General features: G+C 36.7%; 5 protein-coding genes and 1 non-coding gene across 7 annotated transcripts; 3 read left to right on the plus strand and 3 right to left on the minus strand.

Moving 5' to 3' along the window:
* Positions 1 to 802: 802 nt before the first annotated feature.
* LOC135628887 (CASP-like protein 1E1) lies at positions 803 to 1,828 on the minus strand. The gene is made up of 2 exons (XM_065135839.1): positions 1,558 to 1,828; positions 803 to 1,318 (listed from the first exon to the last, which is right to left on the minus strand). The coding sequence occupies exons 1-2, from the start codon at positions 1,815 to 1,817 to the stop codon at positions 976 to 978; spliced, it is 603 nt and encodes a 200-aa protein (XP_064991911.1). The 5' UTR covers positions 1,818 to 1,828; the 3' UTR covers positions 803 to 975.
* A 2,554-nt stretch (positions 1,829 to 4,382) lies between these two features.
* On the plus strand, positions 4,383 to 9,258 carry LOC135628428 (lipase-like). Of its 2 annotated transcripts, none has more exons than XM_065135063.1 (11): positions 4,383 to 4,625; positions 4,780 to 4,869; positions 5,080 to 5,159; positions 5,870 to 5,935; positions 6,074 to 6,121; positions 6,220 to 6,287; positions 6,768 to 6,840; positions 6,927 to 7,088; positions 7,666 to 7,860; positions 8,670 to 8,758; positions 8,829 to 9,258. In XM_065135063.1, exons 2-11 carry the CDS (start codon positions 4,803 to 4,805, stop codon positions 8,941 to 8,943), a joined length of 963 nt encoding a protein of 320 aa, XP_064991135.1. In that variant the 5' UTR covers positions 4,383 to 4,625; positions 4,780 to 4,802; the 3' UTR covers positions 8,944 to 9,258. The 2 variants fall into 2 exon arrangements, with proteins under 2 accessions (XP_064991135.1, XP_064991134.1); XM_065135062.1 differs by having other exon boundaries at positions 4,384 to 4,679.
* Positions 9,259 to 12,178: 2,920 nt separating this feature from the next.
* On the plus strand, positions 12,179 to 12,722 carry LOC103999078 (putative glutaredoxin-C14). The gene has a single exon (XM_009420734.3). The coding sequence runs from the start codon at positions 12,263 to 12,265 to the stop codon at positions 12,572 to 12,574; it is 312 nt and encodes a 103-aa protein (XP_009419009.1). The 5' UTR covers positions 12,179 to 12,262; the 3' UTR covers positions 12,575 to 12,722.
* A 3,536-nt stretch (positions 12,723 to 16,258) lies between these two features.
* Positions 16,259 to 22,430, minus strand: LOC103999195 (uncharacterized). Its single transcript, XM_065136393.1, has 4 exons — positions 22,317 to 22,430; positions 21,027 to 21,226; positions 17,717 to 17,775; positions 16,259 to 16,753 (listed from the first exon to the last, which is right to left on the minus strand). The coding sequence occupies exons 1-4, from the start codon at positions 22,428 to 22,430 to the stop codon at positions 16,668 to 16,670; spliced, it is 459 nt and encodes a 152-aa protein (XP_064992465.1). The 3' UTR covers positions 16,259 to 16,667.
* Positions 17,732 to 17,850, minus strand: LOC135630103 (small nucleolar RNA snoR104). Its single transcript, XR_010493628.1, has one exon. It is a non-coding gene; the product is annotated as a small nucleolar RNA snoR104 (small nucleolar RNA).
* LOC135628258 (SPX domain-containing protein 4-like) lies at positions 22,128 to 25,732 on the plus strand. The gene is made up of 4 exons (XM_065134859.1): positions 22,128 to 22,337; positions 22,484 to 22,825; positions 24,852 to 25,011; positions 25,098 to 25,732. The coding sequence occupies exons 2-4, from the start codon at positions 22,532 to 22,534 to the stop codon at positions 25,526 to 25,528; spliced, it is 885 nt and encodes a 294-aa protein (XP_064990931.1). The 5' UTR covers positions 22,128 to 22,337; positions 22,484 to 22,531; the 3' UTR covers positions 25,529 to 25,732.
* Positions 25,733 to 27,440: the final 1,708 nt, after the last annotated feature.

A 27,440-nucleotide genomic window follows, 5' to 3' on the forward strand; every position in this document is an offset into this window, starting at 1 on the left:
GAGACCGTTCCCTGGGCGGTTCCGCCGCCTCAGTCTGGTGGTTCCAGCAACTTGGTTGGACCTTGAATCCGACCCAAACCAATCTAATTACGGGGTTATTTGGCCTCTAACTGAATTAGTGAGATTATATTCCAAACCTAACCCTAATTATATGCTAACTATAATTCTTAAGGCATACACTAAGCAAAACAAGTCTGCTTAGTTTATGTTTCTTCCGGCGAGATTCCGACGATCTTCCACTTTAAGTCCATACCTTTTTAAATTGATGATGAACTTATTATTTATATGATATCCATGTTGGTGTTTATTCTAACATTATTTATATGAGATTTTAAATGAAACTAATTATAAATTTAAGTTATAGAGACCATCCTTAGAAACTAAAAATTTTAAATTAAGTATAATTAAGGCTAGATATATGAATAAAAAAATTAGATATTTATATTAATTTTTAATAAGATAGAGAGATTGATAAAGATATCATTTATAGAGTAAAAATATGATGATCAAAATGGTGGAGGATTTATGTGATTGTGTGGTCATCAACTATCTTTGAGATTAAAAAAAATATAAGATAAATTATTAGATCAATAATAATTTTTGAATCTAAGTGTTGGTAAATAAAAACTAACATATTTAAAAAAATATGTGTTCATGAGATGAGAATATTGAGTTGATATATGGAGTTATAAAAGGTTTTGAAAGAAAATATTTTTATTCATGAATAATTAGTGTTTCTTGATACATTATAAAATAATAAAGAATCATTTAAGATCATTTAAGTACATTGATGCGTATCTTTTCCCTGTTTCCAACAGCAATAAATCACACACCTTGCATGCTTCGCTCCATGCACGTCTTGTGCTTTATTATCCCCTCATAGAGATCAAAGGAAAACATCGGATGCATTACAAGAACATGTCCTAATTGATCAAAGAAACAACTAGTGCAAACATCTGGAATCTGCGTTGAAGACTACTGAGACTTCTTCTGCAGGACAAGTAGCTTGAGGAAGACTACCAGCAGGTAAACCACAGCTGCAAACATCGACAGAACGATGGCGGCCTTGACGCTGGCGCAGAAGCCACTCGCGTTGCTGCAGATAAATTTCGTCCAGAAAAAGCGCGCTTGTCCCTGTTCTGCCACGAGAATGATCGCACTCGCAGCGCCATTGCTCGTGAACAGGAAAGCCAGCATCACCACGTCTGCAAGCGACAGTGCCAGTTCTAAGCCCTTGGATGCGGCCCTGTTCACGAACGACAGTGCGAGGGAGGCGATGGAGTAAACCAGCACGAGCACGTTGGCGATTATGAAGTATCTGCATGAGATGAAAGATGGAGATCAAGATGATACAACACGCCAACGATTATGAAGTATCTGCAAACGATGAATTAAGATGGAGAAGATGATACGACACTTCTTCTTCTTCTAAGATCGTAAAAGTCTTGGAATTAATCTCTGGTCATCAAGTATGTAAACGAATACCCCCATGCAACTCCATGCATGCATGGATATGCCGCGGCGGAAGGAAGCGGGAAGAAGGGAAGAAGTACTTACACGAAAGCGGCGGAGTTCACTGACTTGATCTTTGGGCCGGTCACAGACGCACCGAAGAAAGAGTCCGCAGGCGTCAAGTCTTCCTTCGCCGCGCCCATCACGACCGCGGCGATGAACGTCAACACCACGGCGGCGGCGCGAAGGACGTGGTCCAGGAGCCGCTCCGGCGGCGCCGACGCTTGGGCTGGCGGAGAAGAAGAAGAAGGCATGGGTGGTGCTTGGGTTGGAGGAGAAGCAACGGGCTTGGGTTGGGACTCCATTTCCAAGTATCAGCCTGCTGTATGGAACTTGTTCTTCTCCATTGATGATGCTATAATATATATGCAGCATAGATATGTGAATGACAAGATGCCAGCTGACATTAATGAGCCACCAATTGCCCAATTGGTGTCCCATAAATCATTAATCTTGAAGAAGGTGACATTAATGGTGAGCCACGCATTGCCCATTTGGCATTTTCATACATATAGACTAAGGGACAAATCAATTGAAATATAATACAAAAGAAAAAAGGATGAGTGTCAATTAAGATTAGAAAGAACAATGGCGACATGGTTGTGCCCATCACCAAATAACTTTATATATCTTGATCTAAAACGCCAGCTAAAGCCACAGATGCATTCAAGAAAGCATCTACTAGTTTGACTTAGGTTTTTGAATGCAAGGCCAAATTCTACATGATATGCGATTGTTGTGGTTTGCATATTCCGTGCTATTGTTCCACTGTCATTAGAATAGTATCTGACTTGAGGATTGGAAGGGGTTAAATTAATCTCACAAACAAAATCTCTTGTCATCAACATTATTTATGTGATGTGTGCTGAGGGATGTTGAATGGGAAACATGGGTGTATGTGAAATGTGTGCAACAGAAGACACCTATAATTGGTATGTATTTTAAGAATATTAATTATATTTAAATTATTTAGAGAAATTTTAATTAATTTTATTTTTTTTTTAAGGATTAGTATTAGAGTTAAGATCAGAAAATTAAGACTTGATGAATTAGGTTTTATTGCTATAAATATATAATATATTTCAAGATTTTGAAGAAAGGGAGAAAGGTTATTTTAATGAATCTACTTTGAGTGCTTTTACGTTTTTTTTAATGAACCTAGATAGGGTCGAAAGGTTATATGAGAAGGTGTGCAATGGTATTTTTATTTTAATTTTTCTTATATTATAAAGGATTCAGATTCTTGAACTATGTTAATTTTCTATCAATTTTTTTATATTTCTTTAGACTATTTTTATTTGGTCTCAAAAGTCTTCTATCACTCCCCAACATGAATCCAACAACATTCCCCTTCTTCATAGGAGGAGAATCTGAGTTGATCCCAAATCTACACCACCAACCATGATCCCACAATGACCATTAATTCTCTTTTCTAATATGGAGTTCAACTCAAATTATTGTAAATGCCAAAGCCTTCTTCTTGCCTGATGATACAGCCCATCATCCCTTCCTAGTCATCTAACAAGGAAAAGATATCGTCCTAGATAATGAGGTTGAGAGGTGGTCGATCGATACCCTTCCATGCTAATTCATGCTTTTATCAATGGATTATAGCTACCGACTCTAAAGTGTGAGCCAACACCTAACGATGAAAACCCTTTTGTTTGATAACAAGAAAGATGACACTAAGAAGCTACACAAAGACAAAAGATGCTTATACTTGTACTCACTTGAGACAACAATAGCCCAACCACATTGAGGCGACATCCTTATGAAGTCAGCATCATAAAGTGATTGTATCTTTGAAACGTTTCAAAGACAATTGAGTCTTCAAGTTAGTTCATCAATGCCTAAGTTGCCTTATGCCAAGGTCCTATCCACACAATGATTGTGTTCTTCAACAAGTTGGCAGAGTCTTTGCAGCTTTAGTCAAACTACTTGTCCTCAAGCCAAAATGTGCAATTAGCAAACCAATTCATTCAATAACTAATCATATGGTTTACTAAAAAATAATTCCTCCTTACAATTACACAACATATTCACTTGTCTGATTAAGCAAATGTAGAAAAAATTGATTTATGTCCGTTTAATATGTCTCATTGCATTGTACCAAGATATCCCTTTCGTATTTGTCTATAATAAATAAAGTATTAATATGTATGATATGATATTGTCAGCGAAGATATTTTCTTACTCGTGCATGCTAAAATCTAAGAATAAAAACACGCGATGCATTATGACTGATAAAATATTATTTTTATCCGAAATATCTATGGAAGATATCCTCTAATTATTTTTGGTATAAATAATAACTACCTAGTTCTCAAGATCAATATTTCAATAAATCCTAACCTAAAGTGCAATGAGGGCCAAATGAATAGCCCAATCATCCTGTATATTATATAAAAACATGCTAACTAGGTATTCTTGGTTAGCATGAAATATATTGCCAATCTGATATTACTGTACAATATTGAAAACTATGACATCATAGTGCATCCTATCCTTGGATCCTCACATTCCCACCACAGAGTTGAAATGTAGCAGCCAAGAAACTAAACAAAGTGAACCTCACAGTATTCTGGCCCTACTTGCCAAGTTGGACATGTTCTTGTCTTTGATGCATTGATTGAATTGCTTTTCCTGTACCTCTCGGAAATGCATCATCAGCTCAATCAAAGCAGCAACAAATGTTTCTGGATGATGTATTTGTAATGTTTGTCATTCCCATCCTTAAAACATTTTCATCTTTTAATATTTGTTCATACTGACAGCCATATTCCCTTTTCATCCAACTCTGTTGTTAGAAACAATTAACTGTGGCCACCAAATCTGTTGTTGGGAACAAAAAGTGACGCCAATTTCAGAACGAAAAATGTTTTTAGTTCATGGCTGTCTCTGCTCCATATTCCGACAATTACCAAATCTGTTGTTAGAAACAAAAAAATTAAAGGTAATTTTGCAACAATAACGTTTTCATTTTTTGTTTTGACAGAGCAACTCCGTCGGCTGGCAGACCGAATGGGAGACGACCTTCGTTGCTTCATAGGGTTCCCGCCCGCGCTCCCGACGTGATCGATCTCGGTTCACCCAAAGAACTCGAATCATCGAAGGTGCCCGCATCTTTTCCGCATCGTCCATCCTCCGAAGCTTCGATCTTTCACACGGTTTCAACAGTTTCTTCTTTGCAACTCCCTTTCATCGAAAACTTTCAAGAACTGCTTGGTGAATCCCCGATAGGTTTAATCTTTGTTGGGTTTCGTGTAGGAATCCGTCGTCGCTGAAGGGTTATGGCTCGATGGCTGTGGCTAAAGTTGTTGGTTTTGATTGGATTATTTGCTTTTTCCGGGGGAAGAGGTAATCACTAATCTTTGGTTATGTGAATTCCTCAAATTTTAGCTCAAAGAATTAGATGTGATTTGCTCATTTGCAAATTCCAGTTTATCTGTAAACCCTCTAATTGTGTGTGAAGTCTGTTATATCGTCGCCTATGATGAGTGAGAATATTTTGTTTTATTTGCATGTTTAAATCGTAATGTCGCGACTCTTCTTCGTGATGGTTAACAGAAATTAAGATCGAGTATGAGGATGATGCTCCTCTCTACAATCGTACGCTCGCCAAGATACTCGTGGAATATGCTTCTGCTGTGAGTATGACCTTGAATGTCGATCAAAGACGTCGACTTACGTTGAACTTGGCTTTAAATAAATTATATGTATATATCATCATTTTTATATTTTTGAAGTATAAGTATTATGCTTTTAAAACAATACGTCTCTTTCATATATCCCTTTTTCTCTATTGTGTTTCCTTGTCAATTATGCATCTGTATCAGTTCTCTGTGTCTGTGCCCATGCAACCTTAACAGGGAAGGAGGAGGAAGAAGAAAATATGAGAGAATTTTGTTATTATTCGAATGAGTACAAGGGAAGTACAAAAAGAAGTGCACTACAGTGTTTTCTTTGATAGGGAGAAAGGAAAATTGTACTACACAATTCTTGATTCCATGAAAGTTAATTTTGTTGAGAATTCCTAACTATAAGTGAACCACTCTTATTGATGAGAAATAGGGTGCTTATTGTAGAAGTAGATTTGGAATCCCAATGTCCAATGACTATGAGTTTGCTTTTTTTTTTTGTATCTTTAATTTCTGAAATTCTGAAAATAGAAAGCTTTTCTTTAGAAACCTTGGAAACAATGGAATTCCTTTTGATAAAAGAACTATGTTGGAAAACATACTTGATGCCTTGGATTTGAGTTTTTTTCCTTAAAAATTGGTGACACATAAACCATATTCAGTATTTAGTCATTGATGTTCTGCTTCTATTTACCTGCAAGTGTAATTGTCTCTTGCAGGCCTATGTCACAGATCTAATGACACTTTTTACTTGGACCTGCTCAAGGTGTAATGATTTGACGAAGGTAAAAGGAACCACAGTTGTTCATGCACATTTGTGTTTTTTGCAAAGATTAAAGATGCTCGTTCCATGATGGTCTTTCTAACTGCTTGACAAGATAGTATCTCTGCCTTTCTAACGCTGGATGCATGAACTCAACCAGGGGTTTCAGATGATAGAGCTGGTAGTTGATGTCCAAAACTGCTTACAGGTGCACTCATTTTTCTAGATTCTATGTATGTTAAACCTAATTCATGTTCTCCCCAACTCAGAGAAATATCTTCTGTTGTATATGAACTGTCTATGTAGGCATTTGTGGGAATTGCTCATGATCTGAACTCCATCATTATTGCATTCAGAGGTACCGCTGGGACCAGGTACTAATGTAACATTCTGTTATCTATTACAATTATGCTGTTAATACCAGAGGGGACATGGATGGCTCTAGCATTCAGAGTATAGATAATAATTGACTACTAAGGTGCATGCCTCTCAACGCATGTGCTTGCATGCAGATTCTTTTGCCATTGTTGGCATGGAAGTTTCTTTTCCATGCTGTGTACTGGCTGTTAAGTACCGTGTACCATTGAATAAGAACTGTTGATGTATATGTGCTAATCGTATGTGAGTTACATATCTCAGTGTGTGCCATGTCATCTGCCTAATGGCATGGGAACACTACATGACATTTTAATCCTTGATCACTCTGACTTTAGCTGTCAAGGATGGATCTATAGTGAAGGAATTGATTGCATTATCTGTAGATCTTTAATTGTAAAGGGAGTCTGTATCATGTTTCCTGAAATACTTACTGATTATGGAGTCAATAGACATATTTGACTTACTGGATTTTGCAGCATAAGGAATTGGATTGCTGATTTGTTCTGGAAGCAGCTTGACTTAAGTTACCCAGGTGCAGAAGATGCAATGGTATTCAATTCATCCTCAGTTGATTTGAACCTGACAATTGGTGAATACCTCTGAGTCATCTTTATTCTCCACTTTTGACATCATAGGTGCACCATGGGTTTTATTCTGCTTACCATAACACCAGTTTGCAACATGGGATTCTTAGTGCTGTTCAAAGGACAAGGGAGTTATATGGTAATCTCCACATTATTGTTACAGGGCATTCATTGGGAGGGGCTCTGGCTTCATTTTGTGCATTGGATCTTACTGTAAGTGCCATCGAAAGTTCTCATTTGCTTTCTGCTATTAAGACAGACAGCCTTACGGCTGGTCTGCTAACTGTCCAAATGATACTTCTATGCCAATGTATTTAGAAATGGGATGATTCTCCTTGCATCTTGCTGGCTCTTTTTTATTTTTAATCGAAAATGTGAGCATGGATTTCAGATTACTCATATGACAATTGACTTGGACTGGGTAACTAATTTCTTTTTAAGAAATATCCTTATCATTAAAAATATCCTTATCACTCACTGTTTCAAGTAATATGCCAGAGAGTATTTTAATGAAGTAATTTCTTTTTAAAAAATGTGAATTATGTACCAAACTAGCTCTTGTGTTTGTGTGAATGTAGTTAGATAAGGATGTTTTTGATGAATTTTCTACTGAGATTAGAAAGCCAGCAATGACAGTCATTATTCTATTTACCTTTTGTTTAGTAATTTTGCATGAAAGAGTCTTGGTTTAGTAATTGGTTTTGTTAGATGAGATCATCGACTACGAATACACCATTGCTTGATGACTAGTTGGCATTAATGTAACAGGATTTCTTCTTGAACTTTGCAGGTTAATCACGGAGTAGAACTTGTTCATCTTATGACCTTTGGACAACCTCGCATAGGCAATGCTGCTTTTGCCTCCTACTTCAGCAAGTTTGTGCCAAATGCAGTTCGTGTGACGCATGAGAATGATATAGTGCCCCATTTACCACCGTACTACTCATATTTCCCAAAAAAGTCATACCATCATTTCCCAAGAGAGGTATATCTGCTTGAACTTGTTGTCACAATGTTAAAAAATAGTTCAAAGTCAAACAAAATATATTATGTAATCCCATAATTCCAGTTCTATGATATCACAAGCTCCATTTTTTCTGACTTTTTTATTCCTTAAGTTTAATTCTCTTACTTCGATGTCATAAGTTTTTTAATTTCATTACCTTCATTAGCTTTTTCCCCCTACTTTTCCTAGGGGAGGTGATATGTTTGTGGTTAATGTTGTGTCACAGCACACCAATGTTAAATTTGGGAGGGCCAGATGGGATCAATGCACAGTAGATACTTGACCTAACTAAACTTAGAGGCTGGTGAATCGTCTGTGTCAAGTTATGCTAAACAAATATACCAAGCCAGAACATTGAGTTATGCTTAGGCTTTTGTTATTCTATAAGCCTTAACCATACTTGTTATTCTGCAAGCCCTCTAACCATAGAATTACAGGTTATCTTTGTTTTTGCTTGTGTTGGAAAACCCACCATAAAAATGTGTACATAGCTAACCAAGCCAAATTAAAGTGAGAAGAGCAGTTATAAGGTTAAAAGGTTCTGGTTAAAACATGCTTAAATTAGTCTTAGATGGTTCCTTCTTGGAATGTGGATTGAAAATGGTTTAGTTCACAGCTGAAAGTTCAACCTCTACATATGATGTCATATGTGTGCCATCTTTTTCCTTTTTTCACTCACAGACTACTCATCATATCATGAATGTATTCCATAAAAATCCTCTTGATTGATCTAAGCTTTTTTCCCATATAGTTCAAAAGCAATCATTTTTATTTCGAAACAAATTCAGGTGTGGCTTCATGACATTAAAGTGGATGGCGTAGAGGACAAGGGAGAGAAGATTTGTGATGACTCTGGAGAAGATCCTTCTTGTTGCAGGTATGTCTACCTTCTATTAATGTAACAAACATTACAATTTTCATTGATGTTATGCTTTGTTTTTGTATAGGTCCGTTCATGGGACAAGTATAAGGGACCATCTCAAGTATTACGGCGTCGAACTCAGAGCTGACACAAGGGAGTCTTGTAGCATTCTAGTTGATTCTAGTGTTTTACAGTATTGATGTAGGGTACAATGATGACATCTTATCCAGGGATCCTACTGCTCCATCACATTTGAAACTAAGTTCACGATCAGATACTGCTAGCAGCTCTGTTTAGAATTCGTTCATTGGAAAAATTATTCCTAAAATCCATTCCTTGTAAAGAGTTCTTTGTTGCTGTATATTTAAAATTAAGTTCACCATTGGATTCCGATACCAACTCTGTTTAGAATTCGTTCATTGGAAAAATTATTCCTAAAGCCAATGCCTTGTAAAGAGTTCTTTGTCACTGTATACGGTGAGAACCATCTCATATCTTTGTCATCCTGAGAAGAATGTACATATGCACCCACTTTTTTGTGATAAGAGGCACTGATTAATGTATTTTAATGTTTAATTTTACATGAACTCGTGCTTGTTAAGGAATGTAATTATGAACAGCATTATTACCACGACTACTTGATACCAAGGTGCTCTTATTGCAAGCATAGAACAGATCGAATACCCTCAATTTGTTCTATGCATAAAGAGAATGCTCATCCAAGTTTATTTGTGTTTCTTGGTCTTGTTAGTTGTGTTTGGGTGTATGTGCTCATGAAGATCATCCACATTCATAACTGCTCATAAATGATTTCTGTCTGATTCTTTGTCTTTCTCCTATTTAGAGGGATTTCCAGTTATGATATGCATGGACAACACATTTGGATGTTGAAAGGGTTGAAGTTACCTGATTGTTTTCTGCCCCCCATATCACCTGAGATGATTACACAAATGGCAGATCCAGTCACTATCATGCAGTGCTTTCAACCCTGACTAACAACTAACTTTAGTTTACCAACCTTGGTCGACATATTTGACATCTAAAACATTATTTCTAAGCTCTTCGAGGATGTTGGGTAGTTTAGTTGGTATCATCATCTTCATCATTTATCTTTATAAAAAAAATCTTTTTTATGGTATCATCCAAAACACTATGACTCGAATCTTGATTACTTGGATTGTAAGGAAGAAATTGGCAAAATCAATTTTCTTTTTTTTAATAATAATAATATTTTTAATCAGAAGCGAGGATTTAGTCGGCACCATTTTCTAAAGAGTTGAACAAACTGTAAGAAAATTCCTCAATGTTTTCAAGATTGATAACTCACTCACTGTCTCTGATGACAAATATCTTGTCGATCTAAATTATGAACCAGCGTTCATGTTGCAAGGAACAAGAAGATGTAATTAGTACCAGACGAAAGCATTGAAGAGCTTCTTGATGGTCTTTAGACCAGACGATCACCCACAGCCTTCCACGAGACCAGCCAGCTTCATCCCCCTATCCATCTCCGAGCATCAAATGCAAGCTAACTGAGAGGTGGAAGTGTGGACTTCACCAAAGGTTAGCCGTTCATCTCGTTGGATATCCAAGATCGAACAGAAGGTTAAGCAGCTCTCAAAGGAGAAGCTTAAACCCCAATGTGGGTCTAGAAATAGCTTAATGAGTAAAGAATGCTTACGGAACTTTGATCTTGTGATGCTTTGATGCAAGAATATTGTGGACTTGAGAATGATGCACTTTGTATGGGAGTCAACTACTATGATATGAACACTTCAAGCAGCAAATATTCTAATCTGCATTGAAGCATCTGTGTTCGCTGAACAAGCCACCACATGCAGAAAAGTTTTATTCCATGACTCACCTTGCTTCAAATGAATCAAATTACCCAAGCAAGCACACACAGTGATGGGTGCTCCACAACCATATCTGCAGTTTAGTGAGAGAAGGATGGGTATCTTCTCGTTGACTTCCTTTTGTAGAGAATTCCCCACATGTGGCCATGGAAGAGCCAAGTCCTTCATTTCAGATACCTTGGTGCTGTCATCATCTTAATTGGTCATGGACAGAAGGGGCAAGAGGACCTGCAACATGTTTGACTCCTCAAGAACCCAAAGGTTACTACCACCATCAGCTTCAATTCCAAACCAAATGATGTGATTTCCTCTTACTTCACTCTCACTCCAATGACTAGGAGTGTGCAAACCATGATCTGGAATCTAGTTCTTGTGGAGTTCAATCTGCTTGGTACAAACAAGGTTCTGAGCTTTTTATGTCGTTTCTTAGAGACTGCTGATGCATAAAATCCTTATCTATCTATAGACAGCAATCCAACATCAAAAAGAGGCATCAACATGGAGAGGTTTCGGCAGCGGTATGAACAGAATGAAGCTTTCGCTTGAAGTCTCAACACGCATTTTGCTGAATTCCCAGGGAACCAACTTATCATTGAGTTCAAACCCAATGAACATTACCATCAGCCACAAGCTCGAATCCTTGTTTATCTACTACGGATGATGTCTTTTCTCAACCTCAGATGTACTAAAGATGCTAAATCATACATATTTTCTGCTTTGATGCCAGAAACAGTGGCAGGCAAAATGCTCAACACAAAGTCAATGCAACTTTTCGCATCAGAAACAACCAGTTCAGCTTGTTAGAGTGGAGAGATGGTGTGGTCTGTGTCATTCAATATGTGGCCAGCAGCAGATTGATGCTATTCCATACCTACGCATCTTTGTCTTCTGAGGTCTCTTCTCTGTGTTAGATTATCTGATTTTATTTAATTAGATAAAAATATATTATAAACTTGATTGAATTTTGATTATAGTTATCGGTCAATAAATAAGAAATAATCTTAATAAAAGGAATTCTCTTAATTACTTTTTTTTATTTTTATCTATAAATAGATGATATTTTTTAACTATTCTTAGTCTTTATCACTATAACTTTCGGATCAAACGATAATGTATTTATAATCATAAAAATTTTTATGACTGATGTCAAAAGATAACCACATCTAAACTTCTTATTTGATTTTAATTTTTTATATTAATTTTTTTTTCCTATAAGAGAAATATAATTATAGTTTTTATATTGAGACTGTGGTCGTTCCAGAAACAGGAACATGACAAAAACCTGCATCACTCGACAGCCCCAAACAATGAAGAGGGAATTCAAACCTTATCAAGGCATCATGTGCTTGTGGCATCAAAGATTGACAGCGGAGTTTGCCTCCCCCATATTCCTAATTTGCAGAGCCTTATCGGTACTGAAACAAAGTACATTGATAATCGAGGCCCACTTCCGGTACCAACTTGTTCCGAGACAAGACGTGATCGCAGCCATACTCCCAGAAAGATACTGCGTGATCAAATATCTAGTGATCATGGACTTTGTTAGATTATACCGAGACCAGTGGACTTCCATGCCTATATAAGCAAGATGATCAGAGAGCAGCAGTGAATCAAGCACCGAGCGCACCAAGGAGTAGTTCACCGAGAGCCGTAACATCCGGGGATGGACAAGGTGACGAAGCTGGCTTCGCAGCGAGCTGTGGTCATCTTCAGCCGGAGCTCCTGCTGCTTCTGCTACAGCGTGAAGAGCCTGTTCCATGAGCTTGGCGTCAATGCTGCCGTCCATGAGCTGGACGAGGACCCGAGAGGTGCGGAGATGGAGAAGGCGCTGGTGAAGCTGCTGGGCCGCAAGTCGCCGGTGCCGGCCGTGTTCATCGGCGGCAAGCTGGTCGGATCCACGGACAGGATCATGACGCTCCATCTCGGTGGGAATCTGGTGCCGCTGCTGAGGGATGCCGGAGCTCTCTGGCTCTAACTGCACTTACTGCTACCTGTGGATATGCTGGCTTTGTATGGAGTGGCTTCAGTATGGAAGTCTCTTCCCTCTTTCTTCTCCGTCCTCCTGTTTGTGCGTGATGTATGGAAATAAACTGCAGAGACCGATGTCAACAAAAATTTCTTCTTCTTCTTCTTCGTTTGTGCGTCATGAACTAACTGTAGAGATATGAACAGTGTTCTCTGCATCATGTATCTGTCTCTGGTGAAGACTTCGTTTGACCTGCAGAAACCCCACCAAAGTCACGTCACATTGGCCGCTGAAAGATTTGGGTGACCCACAAATTAGGATCGAAGGCATGAAAAGCAACTTGGCTTTGTTCATAGTGTTCCCAAACCCTATCTAACGTAAATTATTCCCATGCTTTATGTTCGTGGTGAAGAAAAAAGCCAATATATTATACAACCACACTTCTGCTTGAGAAAGTAAAACAGCAAATATTATACTTGAAGTGCAATAATTCTTCAAGTATGCGCATGAAGTTGATTGATGTTAATTAAGGCATTTTTTATGTAATAAAAAGGAGAAAAATGATGGTTGAATTAAAATTGTCTGTTTTTTTATAATTATAAATTAGGCAATTTGCAATTAATAAATCTTTTTTTTTTTTAGGATTTTTTATGTAATATATTATTTTAATATATGAAAATTATGTATAATTTAATAAATATATACATATATATGCATATTAATATAAATAATAAATGCTTGGTTATTATTTTAATATAGTATACTATAAAATCAAACCTTTAGTTTCCATTTTCTTTACTTTAATTATGAATTTCTTTATTTGAATTGGAAATAAAATTTCAATTTATTTATATATAATATATATTATAATTAATTAGTTGACTATTAACACTTGATTTATTAATTTTGGCGATGATGAAATCTGTTCTATATTTACAAATTATATACAATGTTCCATATGCCTATTCTATGATTATAATATAATGTTTCATATTTATAATGACAACGTTATAATTAGAGTGTTTTAATATCTTTGTTACCAAGTTATATTAACGTCTTTCTTAAAATTTAAATGTTAATCAATATCTTCTTTTACTATATTATTTTCTTTTTCTGTTCAACTTCAAATTTCATTACATAATTAATTAAAAATTTTATTTTACTAATCCATTGAACGAGTTTTTCTTACCAAGGGAAATTAAAAAAAGAAAAAAATTGATAATTGAATTAACACAATGGTGATTTCTCTAAAAAAATATCCATGTTTTGGATTTTTTTTTCAAAAGGTACCTCTATATTACTTTTTTTTTCAAACCGTTTCCCTAATTTAAAAAATACCTAAAATATCCCTTAAAGGTTTTCTCATCAATTTTTTTCATATTTTTTATTATTTTTTAATCGTTACCATATTTTTACTGAAGTATTGAAAATGCTATAACTGCTATTAGAAATTCTATAAATAGCATCATATTGTAATACATCATTACGATATTATATTTTTTAGATTTGCTATTTGGTTTGGTTGATGTTAGGAGTTCATTTAGATCATTTATAATATTTTCAAATAGGTCATACAGTGTTTATATTATGATAGTTAAACATTGTAAGGAGTCAAAAATAGTTACACATAGAAAAAAATTTCGAAGGACGGTTTAAATATTTTTAAATTAGAGATACCATTTTAAAAAATAAAATGAGGATATTGATTGAAAAATATCGAAAATGTGAGTATTTTTTTGAAGGTAAAGTATAATTTAGGTAAATTAGAACCAATAAATGATCCATTCCTAGAAAACTAATGCATGTGATTATTCCTTCCATAAATTCAACCACTATCTTGGTTAGATTTTCAACTCTCTAGGCAAACCCTTTTGTGTTTTTTGTCTGTAAGTACAACAATATAGATGTATCTCAAACAATTACTTCCACTGAAAAACTTTGGCAAGTGATGACAGTGAGAGCATATAAAGTGCGAGGTCGATTTGCAGCATCACAGATAGGCCTCATACCACTAAGTCGATGCACATGACATGGGATTTATACCCTCTGGCCCCTACATGCAGTCAAGGATAAGAGAATATTGAGAAGGGCAAAGTGGTGGAGGAAGACTTCGGCCTCGTGAAACATTCACGATTCCTCAAAACCCAACTTGTTCTTGGAATCAATACCTCGAACACGATGATGGTTCTGCCGCTGACAAACGCATGCTTGTTCATGTGGGGGGAATCATGGCGTCGCTATATTGCCGGTTGGATAATGCAAGATAAATGAAACGATTTAATTTCATGTTGTAATCATACAATGAACATTCTTCTTTTATGCAAAAATAAATAAAATTCTATTAAATGAAGTTAAACATGCCATTCATTCCCTCGCAATCTTTCGCGATAATTCGTAAGCCAATCGGCCGATCGATCACGCTCACAAGACAAATGGATAATCCGAGATAATGAACATTCTAAAATCGGATAATCCTCAAAGAAATTTGAGTCAAGCAATTGCCAAAAACATCAACTTTTAAGAAATTTTCTTTTTGGCTTTTTTTTTGGTAAAAGAACTAGAGTTTCATCCTTGTAATACATCAGGACTTACAGGGGCAGCCAAACCCCAAGAGACGAAATCCCTCCAAAAAAGATTTAAGGCAATCCAGTACATGAAGCTCTTTTCGATGTCAATGCACTTGCACAGGCTTGAATCCTAATCACCTTTTAAGTTGCCAAGAAAAAACCAACCTTATCGGTTATATGATGACCATATGATCACAACTCGAGAGTGAAGAAGTCAGTCTATTGGTAAAGATGACACGCCATATTTCTTCAGCCACACAAGCAACACATCTCCTTAAGGGTAGCAGCCGCAGCAGCGATTACCCTCCCTCAGCAATCCAGAGGATGAAGCCAAACCCTCCAATTTCACTTCCAGCTTTGTTTTGACCTGCACAATAATACCAACTTTAGCAACCACATCAAGGATCATATCCAGTATTTTGAAGAAAAAAGTTGCTAAAAGCCGCAAGACCTTCTAGCTAATATCAAGCAATTTCTACTATCATAGAAGCAGTTGTGTAACAAAAGCAAATACTCTGACCTAAACTCTATCTTCCCATGCAACAGCGACACCCTGTGGGTTGCATTAAAATGAAACTACAAAAACATAATGCTCTGACCATGAAGGAACAGCTGTTAGAACAGGGGACTCCAATAGAACATTTGGGACATATTAAACAAGCCACGCACATCAGGAGCCAATGGAATCATCTCTCTGATTAAGATTAAAATCACCACCCTTTTCAGCTCATAAATGATCCAACAACCACAGTTATGAAATGTGTGACTCAGACCTCAACCAAAATATTACTTCAGCAAGATGAACCTAGGCAAAAGAGGGCCTGAACATTAAAGGAGATTTGGATGCATGTATATCTAACAGCTTACATGCCTAATAAAGCAAGACTTGCTTTGGGATCAAATTATAAAAGATCTGCATTTTCAGCAATACTCAACTGCCTGTATTCAGTCTCCAAATCTTCCTACCATAATGATCTTAAGTAGATGGCGCAAGCCACTCTTAGGTCACCAGAAGAACCAGAAACATAACCATACAGCCAAAGAGGAAGCATAACCACAACTCTTCAGATTAATGTGACAAACAAGGAGTATAAAAGTACTGAAATCAACTTTTAAAAACTAGAAAGAAAAGCAAGGGCGCATTGCTCAAATAATCATAAAATCTGATATGTCCACAACAATTTTTTTTTTTAGTAAAAAAAACATATATACAATTTGGGAGCAGCAGCTCACACTAAAGTAATGCTTATGCAGGTCCAAGAAACCAGAAAGCAGTATAGAAAAGTAGAATTCTATAAGCATACACTAATTGACACTTGACATCCCACTGAATTCAGATGTTAGAATCAACCAGTTCAATTGGATAGTCCAGATTCACCACAACCAAATCACTCTTCCTCAAGTAGGTTCTTCCTGTTGCAAAGGGCCCAAAACAGACATAATTTACAAGCACAGTAGCAACAGTACCACCTCGCACAGCTGGCAAAAATATCAGCAACAGTGATCCTCAGATGGAGAGTAGGTTTGACCGTGTCTCAGTTCTCTCTTATATCTTCAAGACGTGGGTCATATTTCCTGTCCTCAGTCCACTTCTGTTGCACGTCTGGCGAGCAAGCAATGCCTGATAAGGAAAATGCATCTCAATGTCACAAAGCATAGCAGGAAGAAGATACCCTAAAGTACTAAACTACTGCTCCCAATGCCTCAAGACTTGTGGTAACAATGTATCAACAAAACAATAGCTAAAATATGACAAATTTCCAGTTTGTCATGACAAATAACTAATGAACAGTCCATCACTTAACTGGTTTTACAATGCTTTACGGTAACCAATGACTTCACATTCAAGTATAGACCTTGTGACACTGACAACATCTTTTGTAACATCTGATACATATGTACACCATTACACTAGGCCAAATAACTTGCAGAGCTCCTAGTCAGAGTACATATCCCCTTTAAGAATCACAGATTAAATATTGACAGGGTAAACAACCAAAATAGCATGTATAAGGCTTGCATAGTGATGATTATAATCAGATGTAAGGTGTCACCACTAGGCACTTAGTTCTCTAAGATACCCTGATGACTAACTCTCTATTCCTATATTCCTAAATCAATTCACATACTTAAAGAACAAAAATTCAAGCAATGGTTTCAGTATACTTGCTGAAGAATCTTACACAAGTACCTTCTTGCTGGGAAACCAGTTACGATTAGTTGAGATGAATAACCATCATAAATGTAACAAAAGAAATGTAGCAGTCAATCATTTTCCATCTGATGAAATACCAGCATATTGATAATTGGATTACATATACACAACAGAATTAAAAAAATGATTTTGCCATGTAACACAGTATCAAGATACCCCGTCCTACATTATAATACAATTTATAGTCCAGACAAGAATGCATATGCATTATCAAGCAAGTCAAAAGTGCAAAAAGTAATCTCACCAGAAGATATCATGTGCAATGAAAACCCAAATAAATTTCGAGAAAAGTTCAGCTTGTTCGGATCATCACAAGATATGGTATTAAATCCAAACAATGCTTCAAAAGATTTGCTCTCCGAATTTTACCTAATGTCCTCATAGATGCATGTCTTGTATCTTGAGACTTGTAGAACTTTCTTGTAGTACTACAAGCAGGAAAATACAAATTTCAGTATAGGAAGATTGTATCGGGTGAACATCTCTTTTAACATATGCCCCCCTTCTTTTCTTCCATAGTGTTTCACTTCACATAGACCCTTGTCACCCCACCAAATAAACATCTAAAACACAAAAGTCTAATTAAAAAACTTAATGAACTTAAGAGATGAATTGCATTCAGCAAATGACTTCATTAAATATTAAGAAAATGTTTGGTAGCTATTAACATCAATAAAGGTCATGCAAATTCATGCAGAGCAGAAAGCAAATATGTTTTACTTTTTTTTCACCAGTGAAGCAGATCAATGTATAAAAGTTTTTCAATCAATGAGAAAGAAGAAACACTGTCAAATCATACACATCAAATTATCTTCTTCTTTCTACTTTTCATGGTCCCATGAAAAGTTTTATTAATAAAGAACAAATAATATCACCACTGTTTTCAAAAGGCGTTCGAGCAAGGCCCGAGAGTCTCTCAACATGTCAAGGTGAGGCATTTCAATGAAGTGCCGCTCAAGCACTCGCTTGAGCCCAGGAATCAGGCACCTCAGGTGAGCACCCGAGTCAAGTTGGATCAAGGTTCTAGCAAGGTTCAATTGAACAAGTTAGTTCAATCAAATAAACTAATGTACTCTAACACAACCCACCGCCGCCCCCCCCCCCCCCCATCGTTAGTTCAACACAATCATTGAATTTGATATTAAACTCCACTTTTTTAATATTTTTGTTATTAGAAAATGAATAATGTAATTTGGTGCTTTATATGATTTCAAATTGATATATCATTTTTATTTTTATGATCATATTTATCAATCGTAATATATATACTTTTTAAATTTTAATATTCAGGAGCACCTCGCTTTGCTTGGTCTAGCACCTGGAGCCATAGACATTTTAGGACCTTAGCACCTAGTACTTTTAAAAACACTAAATATCAGTCAATATTTTAAACAAATTTAACGACAAACAAAGACAAAAATCTACTTTGTAACACTTAGGAAAGTATAGTTATTCTTTAGGCACATAAAAATATAGGTAGTCAGGTTCTCTAAAACAATGACATGATTTAAAACTTGTATTTTGTTGTGTATTGAGGGCATAAAGCCAATTGGCCAACAAAGTTTCCCTTTGCTCTCACCCCTCTTCTCGTTGCTCGCATGGGTAATTATTTGCTCTGTCGTCTTTGTATTCAGACCACCGATAGGCTTCGCCAACTCCATGGGTAATTATTTGCTCTGTTGTCTGAATACAAAGTTTCCCATTGAGCCAACATCACGCAAGAGATTGTGAGCAGCTTGATCGACCAATGTAAGGAATTACACAGCAACAAATATGCCTTACCCCCACTTTAAGTGGGACAATGTTGCAAAGAGATTGGAGACACATCGGAAAATCAAGACGATAGCATATGACTTTAGTGACTATGCAATGGTATTGATGGGCTTCTATGAGAGGGCAAATAACTCTAAGTGTGACCACCTCATGGAGATGCAAGCAGAGACAGAAGATGGCATCACTTGTAAGGAAATTGCATCGATTATAAGTTTGTAGCATAGGCACCATTTTCTCGCTTCTGTGCCTATGCCACAAACTTATTATCGATGCAATTTTCGTGCAAGTGATGTCATCTTCTATCTCCACTTGCATCTCCATTAGGCAATCACACTCCTCCAAGATACCATTCGTCACTCGCTTGCAGAAGCCCATCAGTACCGCCACCTAGCAGCCAAAGTCATACACTTTAGCCCGAAGTGTGCGATGCATCAATAATCTCTCCACAACGTTATCCTACTTCAAGTGGAGTGGGGTATTTTCATTGTTGTGTAATTCCTGACATTGGTCGATCGAGTCACTTACAATCTCTTGCGTGATGTTGACCCGAAGGTTGACAATGCCCGATGACAACAACAATTCCCTTCTATCGGAGTTGGCGAAGCTGGTCGACTATGGCGGTTCCCTTCTATCGGAGATAGCAAAGCCCGTCGATGATCTAAATACAAAGAGGATAAAGTGGATATTACTCTTGTAAGCGACGAGAGAAGGAGCAAGACGATGAGAGGGGCGAGAGCAAAGGGAAACTAAGAGGGAGCAGGGGCGAGACGACGTGAGAGGGCGAGAGAGGAAAACTGAGAGAGAGGAGCAAGGGGCGAGAGTAGAGGGAAACTGGAAGCAAAGAGGGCGAGACAAGGAGATGACATTTTAAATAATAATAATAATAATTATACCTCTTTTAGTTAATCACTAAAAAATAATGCTATTTTAAGATTACTTTTTCTACAAGCACAATAATATTAATAACAATAGTAATAGTAATAATAACTATTTAAGGTTAATCCCTAAGAATAATACTATTTTAATATCATTTTTTCTAAAATATCAAAATTTAAAAACTTTGAAGAGAAAAAATATTTTTAAAATCTTAACATAATATTTTCTCTTATAATTAATATAATATTTTAAAAACCTTAGTATGCAGTTTCTACTCTTAGAATTAATATTTCTCTTAGCGTTTATATTGTCATCAGAAGGTAATAAGTCTGAGAGACAAAACATATGAAACTTACTTTGTTCAGTTGTAATGTTGCAGCATTTGAAGGCTTCATGTAATGGACCTCCAAGTTGATGTTTAAGCTAAAATTTTACTAATGAATAGCCCTTTTTATAAGTTTCATATGGTGATGTTTAAACTTTAAAATCAAGGAGGTAGCACAAAACATTAAGTTTGGTCGACACTCACATAACATAATAACACAAAACTAATAATTTAGTAAGAAGAATAATAAAACTAACAAAATGTCTACTTGTGATTCGCTATAGTATCTTAGAAAGTGTTCATCAAATTTCCTAAAGTTCACAGGTGTCTACTCATAACCACTTGTCAGCATAAATTGCACGATCCGCCTTGATTGATAGAACTTTCGTCATGTGCTCTTGTTAATAATCCATCATATGCCTAAAAAACAAAAAGATTGATGATCAATGTGTATATCCACCATCACATTCTCAACTATCACTGCAGTCATAATTCTAATGCCAACCTCATCCAATCAGGACTCCATTTTCGGTTCAATACTTTTAACTTAATAGCAAATCCAATTTGCACTAAGCTCTCGATCGTGATCTAAACAGACAAAGTATCCCCATAACGCGGTATTAGAAGACGAAATAAACTTTCCAGCCGAAGTAGGAAAAATGTGTCGAAAGAAATGAGGACAAGATGATGAGGAAAGGAACTCACCCATGAGGGCTTCCAAGCCAAGGCCGGTGCCGGATCCGACATAATGGCCGCGCTTGGACGACGCGGGTGAGATCCTCTTGGGCGTGGTCGCCGCAGCAGCAATCAACCACCTCGGACGGCGTGGTCGGTCGATCGAACCCAAACCCTACATCGAAGCAGTGGCGGTACTTTATGGCGAGCGAATTTTGCGTATCAGTCCACTTGAAATTTTCACTTCAGTTCGTCTAATTATTTATATTCCTACAATCTAAAAATCACAGATTATATTACATATTTTTAGCGTATTTAACTAAAAACAAAATTATATTCTTAAAAATAAAATGTTAAAATCATTTCAATTAAACCACACCATCAATTTTTATTCATAAGCAAAACAATTGATCTTTCCGCGGGCGGTAGAAATTTAACCAGCAATCAAACACAAACGTTACCGAAAAGAATCCATTTTCTTCTTAGTATGATTCAAAAGTAAATTCTATTATATATTAAGTTCGATTAAGATGCCAAAGCACAACAAGAATGGCAACAGTTGCTCAACCGTCCATAGCAATGGGTCGGAGCTATTGAATTTAATATATCGACAAGCATCTTTTTGGTTTTATCGAGATTTTAAATATTTTAATTTATGTAAAATCAACATAAATGAAAAATGAGAGAAATTTGTTATGCGAGTCAATACTTTTTATCTTTTATCACACAATTCTCTAGTTTTCCAAATTTTATAGCATGCTTTTTTCTTCTACTAAATGATGTGAATGTATTCAAAAAATATATAACCTATTATTAATTTTGTTGAGCCTTATCTTAGCATGATGTTACTCAAGTTCCTCATCACGTTCAACATTATGTTTGATACCATTTTATCAAGATCTAAAATCTTTTTTCTTAAGCTCATATATTAATGATACTAGACTCATATTACTCTTTATAATGGCCAAAATTGAAGTATTTTTATTTAAAAAAAATAAGGTAAAAGATCAAAGTGTAAAAAAAGAATTAAGATTTATATAAACAATATAAAAGTAGTAAAATTCACAACAAAGAATCATGAGTTTAAACTAATAATAGACTTCTCTAGGAAAAAAAAGACCGAGGTATTTTTAATTTAAAAAATCACAGTATAATTATCAAAATGTAAAATATAATTATAAAATTTAGTAAATTTCATAACAAAGAGACTTTGCAAAAAAAAAAAAAAAATCATAACAAAAGAGAATCTTATACTTTGTTTCCTTCTCTTCTGCGGTGGGCGGATAAGGACGCAGCCGGAGGAAGAATATACTCCGTCACCTGACGACGACGTAGACGTGGGTGGGTATCCCAAACTCCTTCCTCGAACGTTTTCTCGTCTCCTCCCTCGCTCTCATCTCCCAATTCGCCGGCCTTATTCTCCCTCTTCCCCATATTTAAAACCCTTCGATTCCCCCTTCAACCTCAATCTACGTCGTCTTCCTCAGTTATTCTTGCCGGATCAAGAACCCCATCACGGAGTGGGCGAGAAAGGCATGAAATTTGGGAAGGATTTCCGGAGGTTCCTCGAGCAAACACTGCCGGAGTGGAGGGACAAGTTCCTCCCCTATAAGCCCCTCAAGAAGCTCATCAAGCACCTGCCGCCGCCGCCTCCTCGGGCGGAGGGGCTGCCTCCTCAGGCGGAAGGGCCGCCTCGCCCCACCGGAGGCGCCGCCCGGCCCTTGGCCCCCGCCCTCGATGCGTGGTTCGCCGCCGTCCTGAACGAGCAGCTCAAGAAGTTCAATGACTTTTATGTCGACGAGGAGGAGTATTACGTGATATGGTTGCAGGTGATTGACTTCATCGTCGAACCCTCCTTAAATTTAGTAGGCGATGGTCCATCATAAATTCGTGTATATTACCATGGAGAAAACTTTCCTGATCGGAGTGGAATATCATGAAGGAAGGAAGAGCAGCACCATTTTTTGGGAAACAAATTGGCCAAATTCACACATGATTTACTCCTGCAATCTCCTTGGAAGCTTTTAATGTCTATATGGTATCAATGTATTGATTTTAGTCTACTTGAGCGTGAGAAGAAGGCATGCGGCTCTTGAATCGACACTTCAAGATTTTGGACGTAATTGACATTACATGTGGAGAGAAAACGTTGAGGTAGTACTGCTGTATTTATAGATTGGTTAGGCAAAGCTGCTACCTTTATATAGTTACACAAAGTCCACTTACATGGCTGTTTCTCAAAGGCAACTTGACAATATCGTTATTTATACAAAGGCAGATTTGAGCTTGGTAGGGGTTTACTGGAGCTGGAACCAGAGTATGTGATTCAATTATTCATAATGATTCTGGTGGAATCCTACTTGGTCGATGATATAGCAAAGTGTTGGGTCAAATTAATTCTTGATTTGGACAACAATGTTTTCTGTCTTTTATGTGATTTAAGGATTCCTTCAATCCACATATTAAGGTAGAGGGTCACATCTGGCTGAGTAAACAAAAATCTGAAAAACAGCAGTCACTTTAGGTCTTTAGATCGACATCTAAGTTATCCTTTAATCTTAAAGGGTAAGTTAAACGGTTTTCAGTGGAAGTTTTTATCATGTTAGGTTTAATATGTTCTCTTGTCTGCTGTTTTTCGGTTATTTAATTTGTCTTGTTTACTATGACTGACTCTACATTTACGTCTCTAGTGATATCCTCTTTTTGCTAGGAATCCTTCTGTGTTAAAGTTCTAAAGGACCAAAATGAGTAGCCATTCAGAAGGATAAAGAGGGTTATGCCAATAGGTGTAGACGAGCTCTAGTTTGTCCTCTGCTTTTTTTCGTGATAAGGTCTAATTTATGTCTTTTATTTATTTATCAGTGATCACTCGAAGTTGCTTGATGGAGGCTTGATAAATAATGTTTCTAGCTTCAAAATTAGCCCCAAGTTTGAAGTTTGAATCTCTACAGAAATGTGCTACTTATTTTTCACCTCTTGACCTTTTGAACTAGTCAAAACACTCATGCACACCTAATTTCTAGCTTTACTGTACAAGCAATGGTGTAAATGTTGCTGAATGTTAACAACTATAATTATTAGTGAAAGAGCTAGCAGGATAGAACTGAGCATGAGACAACAGAAGATGGTTGTCTTGAGACAAGCACAACTGGAAAATGAAAAGGCTGAATTAGTACGAGTAAACCTAGAAAATAATGAAGTTGCATTGCTTTCATGAAGAAGTATGATGTAGCATATATGTGATGTTACACAGAAAAATCATACTAGGTATAACTACATGGAAAGCAAATATTTCTTTGGAGGTATTTTAGCATTTTTAATGATAATTTTTAAATAGTTTTATTATTTTCTTTATGTCATTTTTAAGGGAGTAATTTTTCAGTAGGATGTGTCATGTTATCCCTTTCTTTCATCCAGGCTTTCAATCTTCTATGCCCTGATTTACAAATCTCTTCTCTTGGTAAAAGTATTTATTATGACTTTATATATTTTAATTTAAAATTTTCCAAGGTTGATACTTGAAATTATTTTCTCTGTGAAGATGAACTGTGTTCATTTGACAATCACCGATACTGTATCTGATTGTTTTGACCTCAGTGTCTCTACTTAATCTTGAAATCCATCTTGATCACTGTAACTGCTACTTGTGGACGTGGTTATGACTAAGCGAAAAAGCTGATTTATTTGTTATCATAACTAGTCAGCCTTTTCCTTTTAGAATATTTCTGTGAGAAATAAAGTGTTTGGAGTTCGAACATCTTGAAGATGCACTTGCTTTCATTTTTTCTTGTTTCCTATGGTTATTGTTTGCGGTCCCATATTAACTAAGTATTATACGTCTTTAATGGATTCCAGGGACTCAAGGAAAGAATTGAGAAAATCAAAGAGCACAAACGTGGAACATTTACATTTGACAGAAAATTTAGTGAGGAGATGTTGGAGATTCGTAAAGATTTTGTCACTATCCATGGGAAGATGGTTCTTTTGAAGAACTACAGCTCCCTCAACTTTACAGGTAAAATTTAGTTACGTTTTGTGTAATCCGTAGCTGTAATGGACAAAGTTAAATTGCAATAATTTACCATTGCACTCCGATTACAGGCCTTGTCAAAATACTAAAAAAATATGACAAGAGAACAGGAGGTCTGTTAAGTCTGCCTTTCGCTCAACATGCTCGTCATCAACCATTCTTCACAACCGAACCACTGACTAGGTTAGTCCATGAGTGCGAAGCAAATATCGAGGTGCTTTTCCCATTGGAAGCAGAGGTTATTGAATCACAACAAACAGAAAAGGGAGAAACACATCAAACATGTAATCCTGAGGTTTCATCTGTTCGAGCAGATAATATTGGTGTATATCAAAGCATAAAGGCCGCTATCAAAATAATACAAAGACTACAGAAGGCCCGCTCCACCTACAATGATGATGATGGATCTGGAGTCGTTACCACTGAGAGTTCAGCGTCTGACACGTCGGCAAACTCACAGAACCCGGAGGTAGATCAAGAAAGTGTACATTCTGATGACTAGGCCTCCCATTGTGTCTAGAAATCTGCCTACTGTTTTTCTGTTTTTTAGCTCCTGAGTGCACAATGGAATCAGTCTTCTATCGTGGATAATAATTCATTACGGAAATTAACCATTGTTGTAAATGTGTAAATTTTGTATTATTTGGCTCTACGATAGACCTTTATCACAAAAATGTTCAGGTTTTGTGCACCTTTCTCTCGTTAATCAGATGTCATTCATCTTTTGCCATATATGCGGTCTTATTATGTTCAATCATGTTCTTTCGAGGTATCAATACAGGCCAAAATTGCAGTTGAATTATTGCATATTGGCTATTTCTCTTTTAAGCTAAGATTGATTTATTTCTTCCACCTTTTGTACTGTTATTTAGGGTAACACGATCCTTGCAACTTTCAATCAGGTATCGATCGCCTACTAGAGAAGAACTTTGGTCGGATTTGGGCTCCTTCCTTCTCTCTGCTTCTCTCCTTCGCTTCCTCGCTGTTGTACCCCAAAGCTCCATTTATGTGAGCGAGGGAAGGTGGAGGGCCGTTGCCCACGAGCAGAGAGGTGTGACTGCACATGAGTGACTGCCAGGAGCAACACGCGGGCGAGTGTAGCGAGTGACTGCGGCGATAAAGACTACAGTGGGGAGCATTATGAGCAGAAGGCAACTGCAATACGTGGGCAGTGGTGAGGGCCGCGGGGTCATGCGCAAGGATTACAGATCGGTATGGGCACGTGGCAAGCGGTGACGACGTGAAATGCATCCGTTGCAGCAGTGTGCGTTGGAAGCATAGGCATGTAATGGGGGCCCACATGGTAAGGAATGCCAAGCGCGAAAACCTTGCGTAAAGGCGATGTGCTATGCGAAGGTGGGGGCCCGTGAGAAGTTGACTTAGGTTGACATCCCTACTTGATTTGATTGAGCCAAGTCTAACTCAGTTTTGAGTCAGTTCAGCTTGAAAACTTCTTCTCCTCTTCTCTCAAAACTGACTCAAAACTGAGCCAAGTCGAACTGACTCGTAACTCAGATTTAACAACCAGAGAAAAACTATCTTTGTATCGTGACTCAGTTTTAACAACTAGAGAAAAACTATCTTAGTATTCAATACTTGCTATCTCGCTATATCCCTTAGCCACAAGGCGAGTAACTACCTCCTTCCATGATTTTAAAGATCTACTTGCACCCAACTAGCCTTTTGTTAGGTGGAAGCTTTATCAATTCTCAAAGTATGATATTTTAATAATGATTGTAACTCCTTTATCTTCATTTGATGTAATTTCTTTTAGTTTGAACTATCAAGAGTCTCCTTATATGAAGTTGGCTCTTCTGCAACTCCTTTGTAACAACGAATGCGTAAGTGATGATGTTTACATATTTTGGGTTTAGATGTGGTCTGTGATATTATCTGTTGAGGTCAATACTACAAGGTCACTCCTCCTTAGTTGATTGTAGTTCCTCCTTCTTTGTTTTATCTTTGAAAGATATAGGGGTGACGACAAGTTTTTTAGGTATGGAGGATGATTTTAGAATCAAAATTTCTTTGTTTAGTCAAATCTATATCTTTTGCAGCCTCCTCATTGTCCTTATGTATTTTGGATTTATGAGTCTTTGGGTACCAAACTTTAAAGCATTTTAACTCTAAGAGATAACCTAAAAAAATGTAATATTTTGATATAGGTTCTAGTTTACCATTATTTACCTTTACATATACTTTATAACTAAAAATTTATAAATGTGAATAAGAGGTAAGGGATCTACTTTTTTTTTTTTTTTCTAGTTTCTTGAACTCAATAGTAGATGATGGTGATTTGTTTATCAATTAGCATACAGTCGACTATACCTTAACAAATAATGACTTTGGAAGCTTACTATTTGAGATCATGCACACCACTCTTTCTAAGATGGTCTAAGTTATTTTCTTTATTA

This window comes from Musa acuminata, chromosome BXJ3-1 (genome assembly GCF_036884655.1).
Source record: "Musa acuminata AAA Group cultivar baxijiao chromosome BXJ3-1, Cavendish_Baxijiao_AAA, whole genome shotgun sequence".
Lineage (NCBI taxonomy): Eukaryota > Viridiplantae > Streptophyta > Magnoliopsida > Zingiberales > Musaceae > Musa > Musa acuminata.